This window comes from Herpailurus yagouaroundi, unplaced genomic scaffold (genome assembly GCF_014898765.1).
Source record: "Herpailurus yagouaroundi ecotype Mexico unplaced genomic scaffold, PumYag 250, whole genome shotgun sequence".
Classification (NCBI taxonomy): Eukaryota; Metazoa; Chordata; class Mammalia; order Carnivora; family Felidae; genus Herpailurus; species Herpailurus yagouaroundi.
In genome coordinates, this window is record NW_024412467.1 from 14484666 (window position 1) to 14509312 (window position 24647).

General features: G+C 46.7%; 1 protein-coding gene across 1 annotated transcript in view; it reads left to right on the forward strand.

Annotated features, from left to right (window-relative positions):
• Positions 1 to 544: 544 nt before the first annotated feature.
• Positions 545 to 24647, forward strand: part of ADTRP (androgen dependent TFPI regulating protein) — a 67002-nt gene continuing 42899 nt past the window's right edge. The window contains exons 1-4 of the mRNA XM_040460291.1: positions 545 to 669; positions 1324 to 1577; positions 11667 to 11801; positions 13192 to 13293. Of these exons, the coding sequence (XP_040316225.1) occupies positions 1425 to 1577; positions 11667 to 11801; positions 13192 to 13293 (390 nt within the window). The 5' untranslated portion in view covers positions 545 to 669; positions 1324 to 1424. The remainder of the gene's footprint in view (positions 670 to 1323; positions 1578 to 11666; positions 11802 to 13191; positions 13294 to 24647) is intronic.

Genomic DNA, 24647 nt, shown 5'->3' on the forward strand with positions numbered 1-24647 from the left:
GAGAGAAGGGGACGGGGGATCTGCAGCAGGCTCTGTGCTGACAGCAGTGAGCTGGGCGGGGGGCTCGAACTCACGAACTGCGAGATCACGATCCGAGCCGAGGGTGGACGCTCAACCGACCGAGGCACCCAGGCGCCCCTGTCATTTGCAATTTTAACCCAGGCCATGGATGGAGTTGTGTCTATAGTTTTATGTCACCATTTTTGCCAGATCACCCTCTCCCTTGGCAACACTTATGAGGAAGACCCTCCATTGCTGGCTCGGGTTTGCGCTCCCCACCCTGGGCCACCATCTACCACGCTTCCTGATGTCTGGGGCCTGATGACTCTTCGGAGGTGGGTCTGTTTTTCTTTTGCAGCCCACGTGCAGCCTATGGTTCTTTCTCCCAGTACTCCCAAGCCCTGATTAAATCATGCAACAGCATCAACTCCAGACTTACATACTGGCACTGGGAGCCCTTCCCTTGGGGATTTGCTTAGAACCCTCTGAGTCAGTTGCCCGGGGAAACAAGCTGGTGACGTCACAAGGTATGACACTTCTGGCGCTCTCTCAGGGTCCTCCTGTTGAACCTGAGCAGGGCCCGGTTCTGCTGCCCGGCCGGAGCGCATGCTCGTCCTCTCGAAGGCAATGCAGAGACCCTCACTGTCTCCCAGCAATGTCTAAACTCAGGTATGTTGGGGTCATGACTACATATCTCTTCCTCACGCTATGCTTCTTCCCTCTCAGGGCTCAGAAATACCCATGCAAATAAACATCTGGGGGAGCCCTGGCTAACCTTTGATTCTCTTGGGCTTAGATATAAAACTCAAAAAAAAAAAAAAAAAGCCTTGGAGCCGTTCCCCGGAGAGCAAAGTTTGTTGCAGGTTTCATAGGGCCCTGGAGACCTCGGGAACAAGATTACAACATCCTTTTCCATTCTCCTTACCTCCCTCTCCCTCGGTGGCATAAACATGCCCGTAATGTCTCCCTTCTGGTACATCGCCCTGATCCTCATCTAGCAAGACGTATTGTCCCAGCTTTCTTGTTCTGTCCAAATGAAAAGGAAAGAAAAGAGAATGTGGCCAGGACAGTATTTATTAGTTTATTGGCGTTTCACAATAAGGTCATTTAACCCCCACCCCAGCCAAACAGTGCAAAGGGCAGTTCTGGCCTTCCTCCCTGCCTAAGTATTTATGCAAATCTGAGGATTACTTGTTATCTAAAGGAAAGCATCTCAAAGCCACGAATAATCCTGTCTCCCAAGTTTATCAGGGAGGGAGCCTATGAGAGAAGCAAAATTCAGCCCTGTTGGAACTCTCGATCCCTGAGGGGTGTATTTTACAGCTCTCTGGCCTGCCCCGGGACTCCAACTGTGACCCAGAGGAGGAGAAGGACGCTGAGGAGAGCTCCCTGAGACATTCACGGCTCCGTGGTCAGAGCTAGCCATGAGGAGAACTTGCACATGCATTTACCACTTCCTTGTTTGGAGCTGGTATCTTTTTCTCAATTACTACATCTCGCAGCAAGGAGAGGACCAGCGGAAATCCAAAATCTTTCTAAATGGTGGACAGTGGAAATACTTGACCTTCCTAAATCTGGTAAGTCGGTATGACCATACCAGGAAGCGATCTGTTTGTCTAGAGTATCAGTGTTTTGGCACCTATCCCCTCTGAATTTTATCGGATGCCAGATCCCATTCTTTGCCTTCCTTCTTCGTTGTCTGGAAACTTTGGCTTTTTCCTTGACAATTTGCTCTGAGAGACCCAATTCAGAAGGTACCTGTAGCTACGTGTTGGACTAGTTGCCCAGCGCTCTTTCGAAAAGGATCCTGTCGTGGAGCTCTTCTCAGAGAGCCCAAATGGAAAGACTAAATGAATGGCTTCACCAGGGGACTGACTACAAACACAGGCAGGATTTTGAACTTTGCTTGGGGAAATCTGTGAGGGAAGGCAGAGTGGCGGATGTTGTGTGGGAAGCATAATTTCCAGTGGGGGGAACGATGCCATTTCCCAGCGCAGACTAACAGATTTATCTAAGAAAAGCAAACACGTTTTGCCATGTTCAGATCCCACTTCAATTTTTTATAGGCTCAGGCTCCATCTTAAAGGATAAATCACCCAACCAAATGGCAAATACACATTTTCAACCATTTACAAACCAATCCAGTGACTTGATTCCTTCTTGTCTCTCTAGCCCAGCTGACCACATTCTGATGAATGAAGCGAAAATGAATGGGAGGAAAATCGATTAAAAACAATGTGTTGGAAATATGTAAAAATATTTTCAGACTTAAAAGCTAAAAATAGCACATCCTTTGGGGATGCTAATGGATGTTTGAGATTTTTAACTAAAATGTAGGGTGTGGTGAAAACCTCTGATTTCAGAGAGCGGGCAAAAATATTCCAATCCTTTGGAATCACGATCCTAAGCAGAGGTTATGCGTGGTCAGAACGCGTTACGCTGTAAGGGGAGGAAATTCAGAAGGTTCGAAGCAAAGACGCCTGGATGTCCTGCTTCCCCCTCTCTGGCCATTTGCTGGCTTTTGATTTTGGCCTGGAAGACCCAAGCCCCCGTAGCTCCAGTGTCCCTGGAAATTATCAAGATGACTGCTTGTTTGAGTCATAGGATTTTATGAAATAGACACACAAATGGAAAACAACAAAGAAATGCTTTTGTGAAGCTAGAATAATTCAGTGAAAACCTCTGCTCTGTGCATCCATTGGCTTTATCTTAGAAATGGTCAACTAAAAGACAAGGGTGTCTGTAGTCGGGGTGGATAGTGGAATCTAACCCAAGTTCCAGTATGGAACCTCACACTAAGCATGGCTGAGAACAGACTTATCACCTACTCCCACAAACCAGCTCCCTGACTTCTTCGTTTTCACTCAGTCCCATGCCCCAGAGCTGTCATATTTCCAAGTATGGAAAAAAGCCACTTATCTTGTCAAAGACACTATCATTTCCTAGTATTAATCCCCTTTCCGCTTCCCTGACTAATCAGCCACCAAATCCTATCTTTTTCCTGTTGTCGGGCTCCTTCTTTCTTCCCCAATCTTAATATCCCTCTTATTACAGGCTCTTATTAATTTGTACCTGGGTGACGAGATTATCGCTTCATTGCCCTCTCATTAGCAATTCATCTATCTACCGCTCAGATTCCAGATTAATCTTCCCAAAGCACTGTTTTTGGTTTAGTTTTGTTATAAACATCATGAGCCTGCTTGAGAAATGTGGTCTGCTACTGAAGAAACCACGGTGGCTCCCTCCTACCTGATGGAACCAATTGCAAATTCCTGACGTGTGAGCTCACCTGCCTACCCAGCCTTCAGGCCCCCCTCTCCCCAGAAAAGCTGGTCTCTTCTCCAGGAAAGCCTGTGTCTTTTCCAGCATTGGTCCCTACGCTTCTTGCCGTCACTGTTCTGCCTGTATTTACACCGTCCTTGAATGAAAGGCCTGCCTGCCCCTCCACCATTTTGCTGTTTTCATAGACCCCTGATATCCCATGTTTTCCTTAAAATCTCTGCTGACCAACTCCAGCCCACATTTGTTCTTTTATTTCTGAGGTTTTTTTAAAACTCTTTTTAATGTTTGTTTTATCTATTTTGAGTGTGTGTGTGTGTGTGTGTGTGTGTGAGCAGGAGAGGGGCAGAGATAGAGGGAGAGAGAGAGAATCCCAAGCAGGCCCCGTGCCATCGGTGCAGAGCATGATGTGGGGCTTGAACTCACCAACCATGAGGTTATGACCTGAGCCTAACTGAAGAGTCGGAAGCTTAACTGACTGAGCCACCCAGGCTCCCCTTTCCCTGAGTTTTTATGACATCTCTCAGCCCCTGCTTATTTAGGTATAGTATGATTTTCTTGTTTCCACCCACATGTGAGTCGTAACATTCCAATAAAATCATAAATCCTCTAAACCAGGAGCTTTGTCTCCTGACATTCTGGTTCTACACTGGATTTGCTACAATGGCTGGCATGGCGTAACCCCCGTATAAAAACCGAGCGACTTGGAATGTTGACCGCACTTGACCTTCAGTGTTTTCTGCCTCCCTGTACAATATTATCTCTTCTGACATCTTCTGGCCTTTGAAATGAGCAGAGAGGGGCTCACCTGCAGCTGTTTCCTTTCCAGGCTCTGTTAGGTGTCACTGAAAGTGTGGCTTGATGCAGAGTTTCTCAGTTGGCGACGATGGGTTGACTGTGGTTGGCTGTGTGTCAGCAGGTCGATTTAAAGAATAGATTTCACATATGTTACCCAAGGTGAGATACTGGGCCTGAACATTGCTCTGCTTTTGAGGCCTCATGGGCTGATGAAGGGTTGTGTTCTCTTAATGATTAATTGGTGTTAACTAAGGATTAATTAGTGACTAGCTGATGGCTGTGTTTATAAAGTCATAGAAGTCTCGTAACCTGCTCTAACACTCTTCAGTTTATTTTATGTAAGCCTGTGGAAGTCAGTACCCCAGCCTGCTCTCCAGGAAAATTACACCCCCTCCCTTGAAACAGCCTCAATTTTTACTTGGCTGAGTGTCAGTTACGCCTCCTTTCAAGAGCACAATCCGCTTTGGTGCGGGTCAACATTCTGAGCGTCCCATTTCCTCTTGAAGCATCCCAGGGCGTTCAAAGGGAAGACACACAGGCTTGGGGGTGGGGGTGGGGGGCTGGGGTGGGATGGGTGTCACTGAGAGTTGGGCACCGTGACCTATTCCTGCCTGGTGCTTAAGGAGAGTAAAGGAAGGAGAGGGCAGTTGGGAGGTTTTGCCTAATGAGGGAGTCCACCCTCCCCAGGGAAGGGGCAGCCGATTCTCTGTGGGGAGGGAGAGGCTGTGTAGCCTGGTGGTTATAAGCATGAGCTCTAGGGTCATGAGTCTCTGGGATGGTACCTCAGCCTCCCCACCTCCAGGCTCCGTGACACTGGGCTAGGTATTTTTTTGTGTTTTGGGTTCCCAAAGCTGCCAAATGGAAAGGAAAGTAGTGCATCATCACAGAGTGACCATGAGGGATGCGTGGCCTGGCGTGCCAGAAGCACTCAGAATGCTGTATGCGCTGGATGATGAAAAGAGAAGGTAGGAGGGTGGGGATGAGCTTCTAGTCATCCCGTTTCTGAATAGAGGTGGTGCGGAGGGAAAGGCGGTTTAGTGGGACATCGGTCCCCTCACAGCACCGTGGTTGGTGGGTCCCAGCTCCAGGCAAGGGTCGCCCACCTGCCTCACTGCTCCGGTATCTCCCTCTGTGGGTGACACACTCCAGCTTCCCAGCCAAAGGGTGGCCACCGCGGAGCCCCCGCTAGAGCTGTGCAGGTGCAGCCCTTGGGACCTGGGGCCGTCCTGGGAGTAGACTTTGCAGGCTCAAGCAGGGAGCATATGATGAATGGGGAAACCCTTGAAGCTGGAGTGGAGACAAGGCAGTGCTATGGACATCCTCATGACCCCCATGTTGGCTCTGGCTTCCAGCGCCCGGGACCTCCACAAATTTTGTGTCCCCGCCTCTGTAGTCCACTCCATTTCCATCCAGGGACTGTCTCTGACCTCAAGGAATATAAGCTAGGAGGTGGGGGATGGAGGGGACTTTTAGCTTCGATTTAGCTTGTTGACTTTGAACGGCTTGCTGGGTTTTCCTCTTTTTAAAAGTAAGGTTCCTTCTGAAGCCCTGTTGGAGGTGGTGCCACATAACCGGGATCTCCAGGGGAGATTCTGGGTGGGGCCCTCCCCACTTCACCAACCGAGACACGACCTTTCCCTCCATTTGGCATAAAGTTGCCCAAGCCTCAGGCAGCTCCGACCTCATTCTCTTCAAGCTGTCACCATGACAAGAGCAACCTCATCACAGAGGTCCTCAGGGACGGTAAAGCAGGGCCAGTGGAAGAGAGATCCTTGAGGAGCCTCCATGGGTCCAAACTCCAAAGTAGCTCCTGAACGCTGGGAAGACAGGGACCCATTTACGTTCTGGCCCCCACTTCGATACTCGGGGCCAACCTTGGATTTCCATCATCAGGTCAATATATCAATCAGTGGAGCTCTGATGCGCAACAGAGTCAGAAATACACAGAACTGTCCTTTCCCAAAAATGCTTAAGGCCCCCGTTGTTAGCTCTCAGGCCGCTGAAAGGAGGAGAAGCGATGGCAGGAACCTGTCACCACCAGCACCCAAAACAGAATAGCTGTAGCTTACTGAGCAGCCATGACATTTTGGTAGGTTCTTTACACACAGTATAGATAGAGGACAGGTGGCCTGGGTGTGAGTGCTGGCTCTGTCATTCACGGGCTGTGTGATCTTGTGTGGGTTACCTAACTTCCCTGAGCCTCAGTGTCCTCATAGGTAGTGGATACTGTGGTGTGGCCCCCAGGATCCCCCCCATCTCTCTAGCATCGAGGTACTCGTTCCCCAGTTCCCGGGAAGAGTGTTGGCTGGTGATGACTCACAGCTGGGGTCCTGTCCTAGGATTGCCCTTCAGCCGAAGGGAGCTGCTTAGACAAGACTTAGGGCCCTCCCTGGAGTTGCTGCATCCAGTGACTGGCTGATTTGTGGTGCGAAGGCCGGGCTCTGGGACCGCACCGAAGAGTCAGCTCGGATCCAGAGTTCCTTTGCGGACCAGACGATTTCATGCCAATGCATTGCTTTTCCTCTTTTCCTGCCGCTCAGACCTGCTGTCCCCCCTCTTCCCTCCCGCTCACAGTTGTCCTGGGGGGTACCCCTCAATGAACACTCTGCAGGCAGATCTAAGCATCTGATCCTTTCCCAGGGAACCTGACCTACATAACATAAAAGAGTAAATGTACAGGAAAGATGCCTCCTCCTGCTTCTCCTCTCTTCTTCGTCCTAATAAAGACACATTAGCACAGGGCCTGCCCTGGCCTGTACTGTATCTAATACAGGTTGTGGCACCTCCACTCTGTGAATGTTGGTGGCATGAATAAATGACCAGAGCATGGGCCTAACTGGGAAGAGTTAAACCCTGGTCTCTCGGGCCCCCCCATCCCACCTGTAGGGTCGTCTCCCCACCCCCATCCTGCTGTTTCTCGAAGCCAGTTATCATCAGCACACAACACTGGCTGAGCATTCTTAGAATTCTTCTTCCAATCCCCCGCCAGTGTTCTTGGTTTCTTCTCTCGTTCTCCTCCACTTGTTGCCAGCTTATATTCTCCATTTCTCCTATGTTTTCTATCTCATTCTCTTATCTCAGTGTTTTACTGAAGCTAACTGCACCCGAATGAGGCTTGAAACAGTATATTGCGTATTCTGCAGCTAGATTTTAGCAAAGGTTTCTTCTACCTGCCCCCAAACGCCACTACTCTCATCACTGCAATTATAGAAAATACTCACCACCGTCAGTCCCCATTTGCTGTTTTATTCTGGAATAGTCTCCCACTGTAAACCTTGCCTCATTTGGAAGGCAAGACCTAAGAAAGGTCCAGCCTGTTCAAGTCAGGCACAGAGCTGGGCTGGGCGTTGGATGACGACTCATCCAATGAGAGTTGTAATGCCTTGCTCAGAAAAACTTGTGGAATCTCCCTCTCTGGAGTTATTTCTTACATAGAAGAAATTCTCATTTCCTGAGACAGTTGAAGACAGTTCTGGCTTAAAGGCAAAGAAATGAACTTAATGACTTAGAAAGGCTAAGTTTCCATAATTTCAAGATTTTTGTGAATCTTGTGAAGACACATGAATATAAAAACGAAATTTCCTTTAGCTATGGTTTCTTAAATTGCCCTAGTTATAAAAAATGTAATTCAGCCTTCCCAGGTGGTAAATTTGTTAGCTAGCAACAAAAAAAAAAAAAAAAAGTGGAAGCCAGCTAACAAACTTAGACCAGCAACATTTCAGAATAAAAGGCACAAAGACCAATGAGACTTAGAGCAGACCTGGTCGAAAAGATAAATCACAGGGCAGTAGCTCTCAGGCAAATGCTGGCCAAGAAGATACCATTAGCTGTGCCTTCCTGGTGGCCAAATAGTTGAGAAATGTAAATGACAGTGGGGCTCCTGGGTCGCTCAGTCGGCTGAGTGTCGGACTTGGGCTCAGGTCGTGATCTCGTGGTACGTGAGTTCGAGCCCCGCGTCGGGCTCTGTGCTGACAGCTCGGAGCCTGGAGCCGGCTTCCGATTCTGTGTCTCCCTCTCTCTCTCTGCCCCTCCCTCGCTTGCTCTCTGTGCCTCTCAAAAGTAAACTTTAAAAAACATTAAAAAAAAGAAAAGAAATGTAAATGACAGTAATTTTGTTGTAAGATTCTTAACAGGGCCCGTTGTTGCTACCTTGTTTTAACGCTCCCGTGTTGGTCTGCTCTGGCCACCATAACAAAGTATGACGGACGGGTGGCTTAGACAACAGAAATTTATTTTCTCACAGTTCCAGAGGCTAAAAGTCCAAGATGATTGTATCAGCAGTGTTGGTTTTTCCTGAGGCCCCTTCCTCAGCATGCTGACGTGCTCCCCGTGTCTCACTCGGTCATGCCTCACTCTGGCTATTGTCTGTGTCCTAGAACTCCCCTTGTAAAGACACCATTGGGCGTCACCAGTCTTGTTGGATCAGGACTCACCCTTACCGACCTCATTTTAGCTCACTTACTTCTGTAAAGCCACTTTCAGAGGCACTGGGGGTTATGACTTCAATGTGCATTGGGGGGGGGGGGATCATTCAGTCCCTAATAACTACCACTGTCGCCCTTGACTGTTCTTGTTGTTCTTGTTTGATAACCATTTCACTGTATTGTCCTTAGGGACTGAGCAGACCCTTGTCCCATTGGGCGAGCTGATCGAGACCTGTTCTGTGGCCCTCCAAGGAGCCTACCCACTGAATGAGCTTATGGCGCCTCCCTCTCCCTGCCCTCCAGCTCAGCTGTGTGGCTCCTCTCCGCCCTAGTTCTGGTTTACGTATTTCTCTTGGCAACATCCTAGCGCCTCCCTCCCGAGCTCCTTTGTGAGGGCTCCACAAATATTCCTTGTTGATACAGATGATGGCATGCCAATGCAAGATGAAGATCGGCGGGGACAAGGCTGCTCTACGCACCCAGCTGGCATCTTCACAGCGTGGCGTATATACGGGAGCTGGGCGGTAGAGGTGGAGAAGCGATTGGCCAGTTTGCGGCACGGAGAAAAGTTTTATTGGTGAAGGAGAAGCCAGGGAGCCTCTGAGTAATGTGTTCTTTTCCCCAGTCCAATTTCGACATTTTTTGACTGGGAAAAGCAAGAGAGAGTTAGGACCAGCTTGACTCATGGGGACTCTAGAAAGCTCTTGCTAAGGAAAGCGGTCACATGGACCTCACATGCTGGGCGGAGGCGGCCTCTCCCCAAAGAGAGAAACCCTGGCAGACTCTCCGAGCTCAGGACGTGATTAATTGCTATGTTGATAGAAGAGTGTGGGCCTCCTCGCCAGGGCCCGGGCCCCATGCCTGTCCTTCCTTACTAAAGCAGCTGCCTGCTGCGGCCTAAAACAGCTGGAAGTGAAACCAGGGGTGAGGTGAGGGCTGCTGGACGGGTGGGAGCGGGAAAGGGTGGAGGAGGTGACTTCCTCTAACATCCATGTACTCCAGATTCTACAGCCTGAGGGCTGAGTGTCAAAAGTAGATCACGAGTATTGGGGTGGCCGCGGGTTTATGACATTTAACGCTTGCTTCCCACCCCTCCCTGGAACCACCCTTCTGGCTCAAAGCTTCCTCCTCCCTTCTGGGGCTCCTGTCTGTTCTGTCTTGTACCATCAGATCATTCTTTGATGCTTTGCTGACCCTCTTGGCCCTGTGCCCTTTAGACGAAGGCATTGCCCCAGCATTTGCTTTCCATCTCTCTCTCCCTCTCTCTCTCTCTTTGTCCATTGCATCCGGCCTCTCTTGGGAAGGCCAGATCCAAATGTCCAAATGGAAGTTCCTCTAGGCAAGTGGCTCTCAACCTTATCTGTCCTAATTAGAAGCACTTGGGAGATTTTTTAAAAATCCTGACGCCTAGGCCACACCCCCAGAAGATTAGAATCTCTGAGGGAACGGGTGGCAAACAGGCATCAGTATTTTTCAAAGTCATTTTTCATTCTTCCACCTGGAGATAGCTTTCTTTCTTCTGACCTCTCACGGTGCTTTACCTGAACTGTTCTTAGAAACCTCTGTTTTTTAAAGTCTGACTCTTGTATGGAAACCAATCTGACAACAAATTTCATATTAAAAAAAATTGAATTAAATTAAAAATACATAAAGTCTGACTCAAGAACCAGACTCTGGGTTTCAAATCCCCATGTATCCACCATGAGACTTTAGGCAAGTGTGTTCATGCCTCTATGCCTCAGTTTCCTCATCTGTAAAATGGGTCGGGAGAGAGCATAATAATAGGACTTACCTCATAAGGTTGTTACGAGAAATTAAAAGCCTAGATCAGTGCCGGGCACATAACATCAGTGAAAGTCGTCTATTAGCTTTGAGGAGTCAGTAGGATTTGTAAGTGATAAATTTATGTCTAACCCAGTGAGTGTCTCCAGAACTTCCTGGAGAGTTTGCTAACGAGTTCCTGGACCTCACTCCCAGAGATTCTGACTGCGTAGTCTGGGGTGGGGCTGAGGTCTGCATTTCTCATGAGTTTTGGGGTAACACCAGTGCTGCTGGTCTGCGGACCCAGCTATGCATATTGCTGGCCTAATTCACCTCTGTATCCTCTCCCACCTGCTTCTTCACGCTAAAGACTGGTAGGAGGCCAACTCTGCTAGAACTCTCCTCGAGTTCAGACCTCAGAGGTCATTCCCTGACGGCTGATTGATCCCTCCTGAGTACAATGCCCTGGGGTCCAGAACTTGCCTGACTCATGCTCTCAGAGAGGAGTCCAGATGGCCCCTTTTGTACCAGCCCAGAACTTTTAAGGAGTAGGATGGGGTCTAATGCAAGCACAACTCAAAACCAACCCCAACTCTGTAGTGTGACCCATGAGGTCTTAAATCAGGAGCCGTGGGTTTGTGCGAAATGGTAAGAATGGGCAAAGTTTGCCCTTGATTTGGTTTTACTTCTCTGAAGAAGGCTGTCCTTCTCTTATGTCTGGCCTCAGGGACCTCGTGGTATTTAGTGACACAGCAGAACCCCTGGGTTGCTCTATCCCTGTGGATTTAAGTCACTGCCTTAGCCAGATTTTCTTTGTAAGGCCTTCGCGCACCCCCTTGCAATCAGAGAAGGACATCAACTTCTCCCTCAGATAAGCAAGATGCCATCTTGTGCTTCTCCCTCATAAGAGCACAGAGCTGCTTTGTGGTGCTCTTGACCCTGATTTCTGGCTTCTTTAATGCGATTGTAGCGCTAGGCATTTAAACATTTTTTGGTTCCTTCTGGAAGAGGCCAGAATATGCCCACCATTGCGTCTGGCTCTTTGCCCTCATGTTGTTTATTTGGTTTTGCCCACCTCTGTGCAGCTAAGGTATCTATCTCATTACATTCTCCTTTTAAGCTGACTATTTTGTTTCCATTTTAGCTCAAGTCCATTACACTAAATACTGTACACATTATTATCCCCTAAACGACTTTACTCAATCAGTTTTAGCAAGCAAGGTCAGGGCCCACTGAGCTGGAAGACCAGCCCTTGAATTGGCTCTCAACCAAAACAGCCAACAGCAGCCCCCCCCCCCACCTCCTCAAATCAACATTGCTCCCAGAGGGACGGAGCTTTACGTCGGTGAAGAATGTATTAATTAAAGCAAATGAAAATGCTCTCATTTGTTGTAATGAATTTAGCTCTTGCAGGCCATTTTCTACGGGGTCGCCTGCGTGGAAGATGTGCTGAAAAGAATTAAAGGGGAAAGAGACCTTAAGTTCGTGACCGCCTTCAGAGACCTGCTTTTTACCACGCTGGCTTTTCCAATATCCACAGTAAGTGACGAAGGTGTGTTAGTAATATAACACCCAGGTAGATTCGCAGGAACAACACACCCCCCCGGGCAGCGAGGCTGTTCAGGGCCCCTTATTGCAAACCAGAGCAACTGAGTTTGCATGAATGTCTTGCCTGAGGACTGTACCGTGTTGCCCACTGGCACCCGGAAATAGGGCTCATTACGGACTGGAGTTAACACTGCCTTCTTATCTTGGTGAACGTTCGATACAAGATCCTTGTTGATGTCTAATGGGGAAGTTTGAAGGATCTTTCTTCATCAAACGACAGCTAAGATAACCTTGGCTCCATGGGAGTACCGGGAATGCAGGGTGCTGGGGAGACAGATGACTCATTTTCCCTTTTATACATCTTGTTTCACTTGCTACAATGAGCATATGTTACTTCTGCAAGTGGAAACCATAAAAAAAAAAAAAAAAGGGTATGAGAACTTCAGAGTTGGTACGTGGAAAAGACAATTGGGGAGAGAGCGAGACAGTCTGTCCAAAATATCTCGTGTGGGGTGCACAGTGAGAGCCTCATTCATTTTGTTGAATGAATGGACCCTGGAAAGAAGTACAACATATGCCAGTGACAGTGAGCGTATCTGCTGATACGGTCCATGTTTCGATGACGTGGCTCCTGTTTCCACTCATCGGGCAGAATGGGAATGAACTGGGATCAAGCCCGTCGGCCGCCCAGCAGAATCTGTGCTTAGAAATGGCTGCCTCTTTCCACCTATCCTTGTCCTGAATCCTCTAGCATTGAGCCTTCAAACTTAGATGGGTAAGGAAACTGTAAGACTCAAACCACCCCGTGTGGCTGCTCTCAGTATTTCTGATGAAAGCTTAGACAAGAGAGGTCATTGGTTAAAATAAAATGACTTGGGGCACCTGGGTGGCTCGGTCAGTTGGGTGTCTGACCTTGGCTCAGGTCATGATCTCACAGATCGTGAGTTTGACCCCCGGGCCGGGCTCTGTGCTGACAGCTCGGAGCCTGGAGCCTGCTTCGGATTCTGCGTCTCCCTCTCTCTCTCGGCCCCTCCCCGCTCATGCTCTGTCTCGGTCTCTCAAATATAAACATTAAAAAAAAAAATTTTTTTAAATGAAAATAAAATAAAATGACTTAAGAGTCGGTGAATCCTGTTTATCTATATCCACCCTGTCTGCTACGATGACAAATAATTAATCCCCAACTCTCTGGAATCCCCAGAGTGGACCTAGCAATTCAACAGTGAGGAATTTTGTCTTCATTTTACATTTCTATAATGTGTCTGGAGGATATCTTTAAAACTGGTGTCTATTCTTATTTCGCCATGTTTCCTTGGTTAACTTAGAAAGCTCCGACTGACAAAAAAATTTAATGATGCTATTTTTGTGTTCTATTTTCCAGTTTGTATTTTTGTCATTCTGGATCCTTTTTCTCTACGATCGAGAGCTCGTTTACCCGAAGGCCCTAGATGATATCTTTCCAGAATGGTTGAATCATGCAATGGTGAGTGAGGGGGAAATTCAGTGACTTTGGAAAGGCAACAGCCTCTGTACTAAGAACTCCACAGTGCCTTATTTATGTTTCCAAACTTCTCAGCCCCCAGCATCCTGTTCACTTCTCACTCTCCATCCCATCACTATTTATTTCAAGAGCACAGTAAGGATACAAAATGAACAAACATGGCTGCTGTAATTGGACCCACCGCGAGCGGAGGGGATGTCGAGGCAACACTTTTTGCCAAGTTACTTCTGAAGTCATTGAAAAGACACCCAGCCATGACGGGCAACCTCTTGGCGGCTGCAGGCCTGAAAGAGAGGTGACTTCAGCAAATGGCATGTAATGAAAACCTGATCTAGGAAAGAAGTCAAGCAACCTTTAAAAAAAAATCCACCCCAGCATCCAAGGAGCAGCTCACACAGCTTAGCTTCTTAGCTAATACTTGATAGGGCTATACATGGCAACTGGAATTATCATTAACACATTTCTGTGGATATGTTCCCATTTCGGTTTTTTATTCGCGTGTTTATTTTTGAGGGGCTGGATAGTAAACAGAACCTGTTCTGAGATATTCAGGTCACTGGTATCTGAACGCCAGTGACAGTGAGCTGGACAAGTGGTCCTGGCACACGGCTGTTTAGGTCTTGGATGAAAGGGGAGGTCTGAGTCACTGGCATTGCATGCATGCGCTAATCATTCAAAGTCCTAGCTCAGCTCTCAATATTTACGAAGGAGGCAACATCACATGAAAGCTCTTCAAGCTCACAAACTTTCTTCTGCTCCTAATCCTTACATTGTCTTAAAGCTCAGATGATTACCAATTTGGAAAAGCAACTCATTCCATTAACTCTGCCCCTCTGTGTGCCCTACCCCTGGAAAAATATATTCTTTCACCTTTACTATGTACTCAGTGAGATACTGATGATTAATTGACAAAGATACGCAAGTTCTGATCTAACTTCGAGTTCGGGACAAAAACAATACATTAAATGAGTCCCACCTCTCGGGGATCCCTCCACCACCTTCTTTTGGTGAGACCACTCCTCACCTTCCCAATTTCCCATCAGCATTAATCTCAGATACCCATGTAGGGAATATTTCTGCTTTTTAATGGCATGATACACTGTGCTAAGCTTGTTCCTCAAATATGAGTTCATTTAATTCACACAACCTTCTTTAGATGACAACTGTAATCCTGATTTTTTGCACAAAAAAAAAAAAAAAAGAAGAAGCTCAGAGAGGTTAAGTGATTTGCGTGGGGCTACCAAGCTCAAAAATGGGACAGCTGGATTTAAATCCAAGGCTAATTCACTGTTGCTTTTTAGTACAATAAGTGCAAAATTTGTGGCTCGATCGGGTTTCCTAATTCACCAGGTAATCAAAAAGATGTCACTCAGCTTGATTAACATAGCAAAGTGAGAATTCTCACTTAAAAAAAAAAAAAAAAGTCCAGAATCCCCATCTGTATGCTCATAAGCCAAAATATGACTCAAGAAAATGAAGTGATTGGGGACAAGTGACTGAGCTAGATGTTATTAAAATATAAAGGCAGAGTCTAGGAAATATCTCTTATTTGGAGCCAAACACATATGTCAAACACCTTTTTGCTGGCTTTGTGAGTTCATGTAGGAGTTTTCCTACAAGGATTACAGGCTTCCCTACCTCTCGCAGGTTCCATTTTCCACATAGAAGTCAAGTTGGACTTCTTCCAAATAGTTGTAATGGTGATGCCTGGCATTTGTGACCTTGCTAAGCAGCCATATGGATTTTTGATAATTTTGGAAGCAGATAGTTGGATAATGTGCATCATATCCACAAACTAATTAGCAAGGCAGATATTGTACAACAGAGGTCTTAAGATATTTTTGTGCTTTCACAATCTAGGGGTTTCTGTTGACCCTTCTATGTGGCCTCTGGTCAATTAAGTAACTTGAATCCCTTAGAGAGAAAGGACTAGAGTCAACAGAGGAGTGACACAGGTGACAAAGAGAGGAGAGGGGGAGGCAAGCTGTCTTGGGTCAGACACAGACTCTCCTGTGTTTCTGTTCGTTTAATTGGAGAAACTCCCAACAGAGCCTTGATGGAAAAATGTCGGCATCGCAGAACCAACAGTGGGTGTCCCTGATGCGGTCACCTTCAAAGTGTCATGCTTCCTTTTGTTGTGCTCCAAATCCAGTGTCTTCAAGACTGCATCTCATCCCTCTTTCCCAGACTGTGTCCCTTACTGTCTCTAGTTTCTGTCCTAATTATTAAATTCTCCTAGTCTATTGCCTTGAGGAATGCTCGCTACTAATTTCTTAAATACCAGTAGGAATGAATATGAAAATGGCTATCACTGGGTCAACTTGTTGACTCTTTCTAAATTCTAACAGTGTCCTTCCATGACAATCCAGAGGAATGAATACCTGGAAACCACCACTGTGGCAGCCAGGGTGATAATGAGAGGTTAGGTTAGACATTTGGTACCAGTAGTCTCCATATGGGGCCGGCCTTGTTCTGAAGGGAATCACCCCCTTTTCTCTTCCACAAGATAAGGATTATTGTTGTCCATAGCCAGTCACAAGCTTTCCTTAAAGATTCTCTCATTTCACAACAGTCCTCATGTTTGTGATTCTAGCCTTAGCCCTGAAATATTTCCCCTGTTGCCATTTGCGATGTTGCCCTGGGCTTTATGAGTAGTATTTGTCATATTAAGAAATACCACTCTCTCCTTTGACACAGTGTGGTTATAAAACCTTCATGATTCATCAGGTCTTTGAAACCCTACCAGCCTGACCCTTCTAGCTCCTTGGAGGTGTATCATTGAAGAAGAGTCATTCAGAGTTGACTGTCATCTCTCATGGACATTTTTGTACCCTTGTTTTTTAGTCAAACCAAATAGTAACATGAGATATTTGCATTCACCATTGCCAGGCTGCCATTCGCTGGTGCCCTAGGAACTCAAGTAGATCAACCTGACTCACTGCTGAGTGGTTCTCCAGTCTTCACGAAAGAAAGGGAAGATCAGCAAAGTATTCCTCCGGGTTTCACCGGGGAAAACACTACCTCCCTGGGTCTTATCTAAATGACTACTAAAGATAGAACCAGAGCAGACAGATTTAAATAGCAGGAAGACGACTCAGTAACTGAGGAAACCATCAGATCCTAACCTGAAGAGAGCTAGGGAACTTATTTCTCTGGAAACCAACCTACATTGTTCAGGTTGCCCCTAAGGAGAGTTGAAATAGATCAGAGAACCCCCCTCAGAGCCCCTCTACATTTGAAAATAGTACCCAGTTATTGAGAACGCATGTGCAAGCACTTTTATGAAATATCAAGGATGGCATCGATATGTGATGGTCATAGAAAACTCTCAATCCATGGTCACAGAATTTTAGAACGGAAAAGCTTTCGTTGGTGTTAACAGAGGTTTCAAAATCATCTGCTCTTAAGAGACAGGCCTTACCTTGGCTCTTTAAATTGGAGCAGGTGCCAGATATGGCTTCTTAGTTATTAAATGCCTTGCCATTTATTCATTTGAAAAAAATAATTAAGTACCAACTATGTGTGTAGCATCACGATCAATGTTTGACAAGGGTTTTGATTTCAAGCACCTTAAATCTGATTGAGGCTAGTATATACACACAGAGGTGAAATAATAAAATAACACTCAATACGAACGTAAGACATTGACATATGCAGCGTCATACAGAAGTCAGTCATTATTACCAAATGAATGACGTAGACAGGAGGGCTTCTATGTCCCCTGTGTCCTGGCCTGGCTGTGACCGACACATGATTCATGTCTAGAAGGCCAGTGGGCCCTCTCTGGGGATGTGCTGGGGAGTCAAAATGTCGTGACAGTGAAACTCTAAACCTTCCAGTTTCTTCCTCCCTCATAGCATGCAAGACGCTGTCTCGCACAAATTCAGACCCAATCTCAGATTTTTCTCTCCCACCCATAAACCTGGTGTGAAATAGTTGGGCTGCCGAGTAGGTGATTTCTGATGAGTAAAGAAGGTCAGCTGTGGACCTATCAGTACCAAATAGCCACACTTTGTTGTCAAAAATTACCAACCCATCCTCCATACCTTCCTGATTCCTCATCCCAGCCCTGCCTCTGAGCAGAGGAGACCCACAATATAGATATCTATGGATAGCTCAGTCGTTTTCAGCCTTTAGGGAATAGACCTTTTTGTGAATTGGGAAGTCTCTGAGTCTATAAATTCCATTTATGGGACTCAAGTTAACCTTTCCTGGCATAACTGAGCATATGCCTGGAAAGAGGACCCCTAGATGATTTTGATGCTCAGTTCAAATCGAAAAGACAGAATCAAGAATTATGCATTAATTTTTTTTCATTTAAATGTTTGAATGTTTATTTATTTTTGAGAGAGAGACAGAGTATAAGCAGGGGAAGGGCCGAGAGAGGGAGGGAGACACAGGATCCGAAGCAGGCTCCAGGCTCTGAGCTGTCAGCACAGAGCCCGACATGGGGCTCGAACTCACACACCACGAGATCATGACCTGAGCCAAAGTCTAATGCTTAACCAACTGAGCCACCCAGGTTCCCCAAGGATTATTCATTAAAAAAAAAAAAAAGCCATTATGATATACTTAGATCTGTTTTCATCTTTATGGGGTGAAATGTGAGATATGTGTCCTAACTGCAAAAAGCCTAAACTCTAGATATTATATATATATGTATACCGTACACATATATATTCCCACTCAGCCTTTTAACTTACTAAATGCAGAGGCTGTGTTTTGTAGCATCTTTGGGAGGATATTTGTGACAGTAAAAAAATACAAAAACAACCCCCACCCCAGTATTATTAACCAGAACGTCCACATCTGAAAGGAAAGAGGGACCTGGTCAAGTTCTCATGGGATACTCCACCTCCCATCCACCTCTGCGTCCCCATGATGTAAGACATCAGCCAGAGTATGTCCTGTTGGTAGAGTGCCCCAGCCCATGTCACTCTTAGGGTGGTAAGTGAGATCTGTTGGAGGATATTTGAATCACAGTCCAAAGTCACTAGAAGCCATGCAGCTCTCCTACAGTGAGATAGCTGGAAATAAACTTTTCTCAAAAATACCTTTGTAAACAGTACCTTGATGGACACCATTTTTATCAAATGTTATCCCACTATAGGGAGCCTCCTTTATATTATATCTACATATTTTTATATAATATATAACCATATATATTTTTTTCTAGCTAATGTATGTAATAATAAGCAAGACCTTTAACTTTAACATAAGGCAGTGCTAACAAGCATTTATAGAGTAGCTTCTATGTACCAGGCCCTCTTCTAGGCACTAAAGATGTGAAAACAAACAAACCAAAGAAATCTGTCCTTGTGGAGAATATATATAATCTTAGTGGGGGAGAGAAGCAATAAATGAATAAATAGTGAATGATGTCAAGGAGTGAAAGTATTAAATTGAAAAGTAAAGCAGGGTGAGGGGACAAAGGAGTGTGTGTGTGTGTGTGTGTGTGTGTGTGTGTGTGTATAAAACTAGTAGGTTTATAGGGTGTAGGCCAATCAGAGTGGTCAGGGATGCCTCTGTGGTGAGCTGATATTTTCAGAGAAATTTGGATAAAGCGAGGAAGGCGGCCACAGGAAATTTTGGCAAAAGGGCTCAGGCAGACAGTAGAGCAAGTACTTGGGGCTCGATCTCACAAACACGAGATCATGACCTGAGCTGAAATCGAGAGTCAGACGCTTAACTGACTGAGCCACCCAGATGCACCAAGAGAGATAAGGCTTTTAACCTAAGGCATGGGGAAAGGGTATGGATGGAGATCCTAGGGACAGTGCAAGGGTTGAGGAGGACATGTTCTGTTTGGACATGTTTGAGATGCCTGTTAGATGGCAAAATCGAGGCGCAGAACAGCAGGTTGCCATTTGAGCATTGGGGAGATTTTCGGACTGGTGCTATAAATTTGGTTGTCTACATCATAATGATTCTTTTTAAAGTTAATTAAGATCACCTAAGGGGTAAGTACAGCTCATGAAGATACTCCAGGACTAAGCCTTAGAACATTCCATTTCCTGTGCCTGGGAGAAAAAGCAGAGTTTTACAAAGGAGATTGTGAAGGGGCTGCCCATGAGTTAGGAGGAAACCCAATGCCTTTAGGTCTCCCAGAAGTCAAGTACACAAATGTTTCAAGAAAGAGGAAGTATTGCATGTCAGAAGCTTCCGAGAGGTCAAGTATGATGATATTGTAAGATGACCTGAGTTAGAATCTTCCATTGGCTTTGGCAATACTAAACTCTCCAGTGACTTGCACAAGAGCAATTTGATGGAGTGATAAGGGGAGGTAGAGCCTTGGTAATGCTACATGCATTAGTTTCCTGTTGCTACTTAACAAAGTAATGGAAACCTAATGACTTAAGACAACATAAATCTGTCAGCTTAGAGTTCTGGAGGTCAGAAGATCAAAATGCGTCTTGTGGGGTGAGGTCAAGACATCAGTACAGCTGCATTCCTTCTGGAGACTCCACAGGAGAATCGGTTTCCTTGCCTTTTCCACCTACAATCTGCTTACATTCCTTGGTTCGTGGCCTCTTCCTCCTTCTTCAAATCTGTTGTACCATTACATTCTAAAATCTTCTCTGGAGATTTTCTATTCTGGACTAGGTTCACGTCAGAACGAAAACATGACTGCCCCAAAAGATCAGAAAATGGTATTGGGACATGATTCATCCTGGGACTTTAGGGAGGGTAGGGACACACTAGTTAAGTCCTTGAATGGATGGTGTGCCACTGAAGAGATCCTTTTCCAGAGCATTGTTCCAAAGCTCCTGAACCAAGAATGAAAATGTGGTCAATGGCCACACCCTGATATTTCCGTGGATATTTTTTCCAGGTTTAATCACTACAGTGTTATTTATGGGTTGTCCTCTTGTTTAAAACCATTTCTAGCTATTACTTTATTCGCACTATTCCTTTCCTAATCTAAGGCGGGTTAGACTCTCCAACAGACATTCACCTGGGAAACAGGTTGAGTGAATGCTTCAGGCTCAGCAGTGAAATGAGAAGCTAATCTGGGATTAGGGAGCAGAATTCACTGAGTAAGGACAATAAAGCCATCTTGCCCCTCAGGAAGTCTTAAGGTGAACAGCAGATTTTGATAATGAGCTGCCAAAGGAGTACCAGTCCACTCACAGTTTTATATAACTACAACCAAGCGATCACAGTGCGTGCTTTTCTTTCATGTTCATTTACTTTTGAGAGAGACAGACAGAGTGTGAGTGGGGGAGGGGCCGAGAGGGAGGGAGCCACAGAATCCCAAGCAGGTTCCAGGCTCTGAGCTGTCAGCACAGAGCCCCATGCCGGGCTTAAACTCACAAACTACGAGATCATGACCTGAGCTCAAGTCAGATGCTGAATCGACTGAGCCACCCAGGCGCCCCATGCTTTCTTCATCTCCTGAGAGCAGGGAGGGACCCGAGTGGTGAAAGTTTATCTTTATTTTTCTTTTTTTAAATCCCACTTTGGAGAACTTCCCAGGTGTGCTGAAGAGTGGCTCTCTTTTACGATTCCACGATCTAGTATTTCTTCGTATTTCTAAACAGAATACCCGTTAGGAAATGCATCCCAGTTTCAAAATGAAGGTCCAAGACTTTTATTTTTTTAATATCCAAACGATATACGTGTCTTCTAAGTAGTTACTAGGAATTTGAATAATTAAAATCGTTTGGTGCCCTTGAGGCTGTGCTGCTGAGTCTGCCCTCCCATGTGATGTAATTAATCCCTACTTCCATGGCAACCGTGTGTAACACTACCAACAAGAAGGATGACTTTGTGTTGAAGAAAAACCAGGACGGACAAACTCATAACGGGAGGTCCTAAACCCCTCTGAAATACCAACAGAAAGAAAAAAAAAAAAAAAAGCTAAGTGGGTAGGAAAGAGCTACTAACATCCCGTGATCTCAGAACAGAAGTGAAAATGCCCAAGAGCAGCAGGATGGGCGGGTGTGAGAGCCTTCTCCTCCGCCAGATTCCAATGAACATCACCTGCCTGATTACAGAGGCAGCACAAAGTCCCCCCATGCCTGTGGCTGCTTGAGAAACCCACTGGAAGCGACTCAGACAGTTGTGGAGCCCGGTCCTCTCCTGGAGCAGGGAGCCGCTGCGGGACTTTCAACCAGCCCCCAGCCCCCAGCCCCCTTCCCTGGTCTCTGCATCCTCTCTGCCTGTAGAGCAGTCACCTGTGCCCCGCTGGAAATTTCGAGCTTGTCTGAGTCCACCACCTCTCTCTCACCTCCAGGTGCTCGCGTTACCGAGCAGAACATTTCTGCAGGACACTGTCTGCTCCCTGGATGGTGTCTCCACTTACCCACACGCTGCACGCCCATGGCATGGATTCCTGGCTCTGAGACGCTTCTCTGTCTTGAGTTTTGAATTCCCCGCCCTGCCCTTCCTCTCCCTCTCACGATCTAATGGGCACATTCGTGTATACGGGCGCTTGCTTTGCCGGCTTGGTCCTAAATCTCGCCCACTCTGGCGCCCTAGCAGCGACCGTACTTTCTTACGAGCTGCCCCCCGTCTCACCTGCAGGTACTCATGAGATTCATCCATTTTCTCGAAGGTTTCACAGAAGTGAGCACATGGTGGCAAGAGAGAGCTCTTTCTCCAGGGAGGTCCTGCACGCTGAGCCGGGAGGCCTGGGGGGGGGGGGGGCACTGGGCTCCGGGAGTGGGAGTAAAAGCTTTGCTCAAAGTGGGCATCCTGCTTTGATGCTCAGTGATTCTACACGTGTGTGGGGCGTATACTTACAGCCCTTTGGTTTGTTTTAAAAAAATTTTTTTAACATTCATTTTTGGAGAGACAGAGTGAGACACAGAGTATGAGGGAAGAGGGGCAGAAAGAGAGGGAGACACAGAATCCCAAGCAGGCTCCAGGCTCTGAGCCATCAGCACAGAGCCCCACGAGGGTTTCGAACTCACGAACTGTGAGATCATGACCTGAGCCGAGGTCGGACACTTAACCCACTGAGCCACCCAGGCGCCCCCCCTTGTTCGTTTTTATAGATAAAATCCTTGTCCTAGTCCCGTGCTTTTGAGGGAGGGATGAATTAAGGAGCCTAAATAAGAGCAGAGCATTTTTTTTTAATTTATTTTTTAATCTTTATTTATTTTTGAGACAGAGACAGAGCACGAGCAGGGGAGGAGCAGAGAGAGAGGGAGACACAGACTGTGAACCGGTTCCAGGTTCTGAGCTGTCAGCATAGAGCCCGACGCAGGGCTCGAACCCACGAAAGCGAGTTCACGACCCGAGCCAAAGTCGGACACTTAGGCGCCCCAAGAGCAGGAAATTTTTGCGCCTTTGCTGGGCGTCCAGATCGTGTCTGCCGTGTGCTGTGTGTATGGGGCCGGATGACACATGATACAGACGTAGCCCCTGTTTTTGTGGAGTGTATAGTCTAGAGAAGGGACAGATATTAAACAGTCTCCTAAAGTAATGGATAAGGACAAACTTTATGTATTCTATGAGAAAGACCCACAGCACAGTGTGGGTTTGTGGGTCAGAAAAAAAGGCCTCTGTGAGGATGAGTGGCCGGTAGCCGGGAGGGAGCAGGGGGCAAAAAAGGAGTTCAGGCAGAGGTAAGCGCACATGAAGCCCCCAGGGTGGGAAGGAGCTTGGGGCACAGAGGAAGGGAGAGGTGCCGACCAGGTCGGAGAGCAGCTGGTGGGGTTGTCAGGGCCAGAGCACGAAGCCCCGTGGACACCAGGCTGAGGACTGTGCATCCTGTTTTTCTTGCCATGGGAAGGCTCTGCGGAATCATTGCCGGGGGCGTGACATGATCCGGTCTGTGTCAGGAGAGGCCCACCCCGGCTGCCATCTACAGAACACTGTGCAGGTGACAGGACCACTGAGGACGCCTTTGCAGGCATCCAGGTGTGGGTCGTGGTGCCGGGGCCCGCGAACCAGGTGTGGAGATGAGCAGAGACAGAGGGAGTGTTTGGGCGGTAGAATTAACAAACTTGCTGATGGCTTAAAGCGTAAGGCAAAAGAACGAAGCCAAGATTACTCCCCTGAGACTTAGCTTGAGACACTGGGGGTGACTTTGCATAGAGGGGGAAGACTGGGGAGGGGAAGACCTGGTAACTTGGCGGGCTTTCTTTCCCTTTTCTGGGGCTGTGGGCTTTTTTGTATTCTGCTTAGCGCACAGCGGACCTGATGGCCCTTCCAAATTTGAAGCTGTAATTGGGCCCATGCATCCAAATGCATGCAGGCTTGGAGGCTGTCATAAAGCAGCTTTGGGGGGACCATTTGCAGTCATGACCAGGAACGTCTACAATTACCAGAGCTGCTACATGGATCGTTTCGTACTCGATGTGCCTATGCCACGGTGTCCCAACACAGATCCTAGGGCTGGGAGGCTCTCCAAGTCCCTGAAAGGTCTCTGGTCCTGCAGTTAGGAGCCACTGCTTACCTGCAAGGTCTCTTCCTCTGTGAGTACATCAGAATTAGAAATAAGGCGTTCTGGAGGGATAGCATTTAAAAAAAAAAAATTGCTTTCGGTCATTATTATTATTGTCGCAATTTCTTTCTAAATAAAAACCAAGGAGCAGATGATAGACCTGATTCCAGGCCTTCCCCTCGGTGCTGTGGAAACAGCAGGGAGTAGTCTTAGACGGCCTTAAGGGGTAGCTAGTATTTACAAAAACAAACAAACAAACAAAACACACCCAAGCTGGAAATCCGCATTTTGAAAAATTGTGAAAACTACACAGTTAAAGGTACTAGCTCTTGGAGCACCTGGGTGGCTCAGTCAGTTGAGTGCCTGACTCGTGATTTCAGTTCAGGTCATGGTCCCAAGGTGGTGGGATTGAGCCCTGCATAGGGCTCCATGCTGACCGTGTAGCCTGCTTGGGATTCTCTCTCTCTCACTCTCTCTCTCTCTCTTTCTCTCTCTCTCTCTCGGGAGAAAAAAAAAAATGAAAGTTCTGGCTCTAACTATGATTCGTTGAATGTATTTTCCTTTATATAAGGAGCTAGAGTTATCAACATTTGGGTAGGACTTAGACTTTTGAAAGCTTTCGTTCATGTTTCTGTGAAATTTGTCCACCTGTTCTCATTGTTAAAGTCTACCTTTCTGCCAATTGTCTAAGGCTTTTTGTAACTTATGGACACCCTGCTTTTTGTATGACTGTAGAGAGAATGTCTTCTCTCACTTGTGGGGGTTTGCGTATTTGTACCTGCCTTTCTTGTTGTGGATATAGTTGTAGTCTTTAAGCGTTTACTGAAAACTAAAAATGCCCTGGATGCCATTACAAAGACCCTCCATTAACACAAAAATCTGCATCTGTCTGCTCAGAGAATCAGTTGTCTAATTATGAATGTTTAAAAGCAGAATTAGGGGC